Source organism: Myotis davidii, unplaced genomic scaffold (genome assembly GCF_000327345.1).
Source record: "Myotis davidii unplaced genomic scaffold, ASM32734v1 scaffold100, whole genome shotgun sequence".
Classification (NCBI taxonomy): Eukaryota; Metazoa; Chordata; class Mammalia; order Chiroptera; family Vespertilionidae; genus Myotis; species Myotis davidii.
Genome location: NW_006292691.1, coordinates 1,245,778 through 1,246,393, shown reverse-complemented (window position 1 = coordinate 1,246,393; position 616 = coordinate 1,245,778). Strand labels below are relative to the sequence as shown.

The 616-nt window shown below is 69.3% G+C and overlaps 1 protein-coding gene across 1 annotated transcript in view; it reads right to left on the bottom strand.

Moving 5' to 3' along the window:
• Positions 1-23: 23 nt before the first annotated feature.
• The window catches only part of CACNA1H (calcium voltage-gated channel subunit alpha1 H), a gene marked incomplete at its 3' end in the record, with an annotated part of 31,259 nt that continues 30,666 nt past the window's right edge, over positions 24-616 (bottom strand). The window contains 1 exon segment of the mRNA XM_015565595.1: positions 24-145. Within this exon segment, the coding sequence (XP_015421081.1) occupies positions 24-145 (122 nt within the window).

Here is a 616-nt window from a genome sequence, read left to right as displayed (position 1 = left end):
GCCTCGGGGAGCGGGGCGGGGACCGCAGGGAGTCCCCCAGGGACGCCTGTCCGGTGGGGGTCTTCCCGTCAGGTTCCCCCGAGTCCAGGCCGCAGTCCGCAGGGCTGTCAGCCTGGGCTTCCAGGGAGTTGGTGTGCAGGGCCTCCTGCAAGGGCATGGGGTCGGGTGAGACCAGGCAGAGCCCCCCCAGCAGCCAGGGGCGCAGACTCCTCCCCACCTGGGCAGAGTAGGCTCCGACACCCGAGGTGGGGATCCAGGGTGAGTTGGGCCCGAGAGCTCCTGGCGTGTGTATCACTGTCCTCCAGCCTCACCCATGCCACCCCGGAGACCACTCTGTATGCGGGTGCCAACCACCCATGCCTGTCACGAGGGGAGGGGCCGTGAGGAGCAGAGGGCTGCAGCCCGTAGGGAGAGCCTGTCATGGGCCCTGGAAACCCGGCTGGGCACAGAGCTGGGCCGAGGCAACCTTGTGCACCACCAGCCCAGCGTGGCACCCTGAGGCTGGGAAAGGTGGTCTGTGGGTCCCTGAGGCCCACAGGGACCACTGCAGGGTGTGGGGGGGCACAGAGGCTGCTGTCCAAGGAGGGGGTGTGGTCCTGGTGGCTGGGGAGTCTGA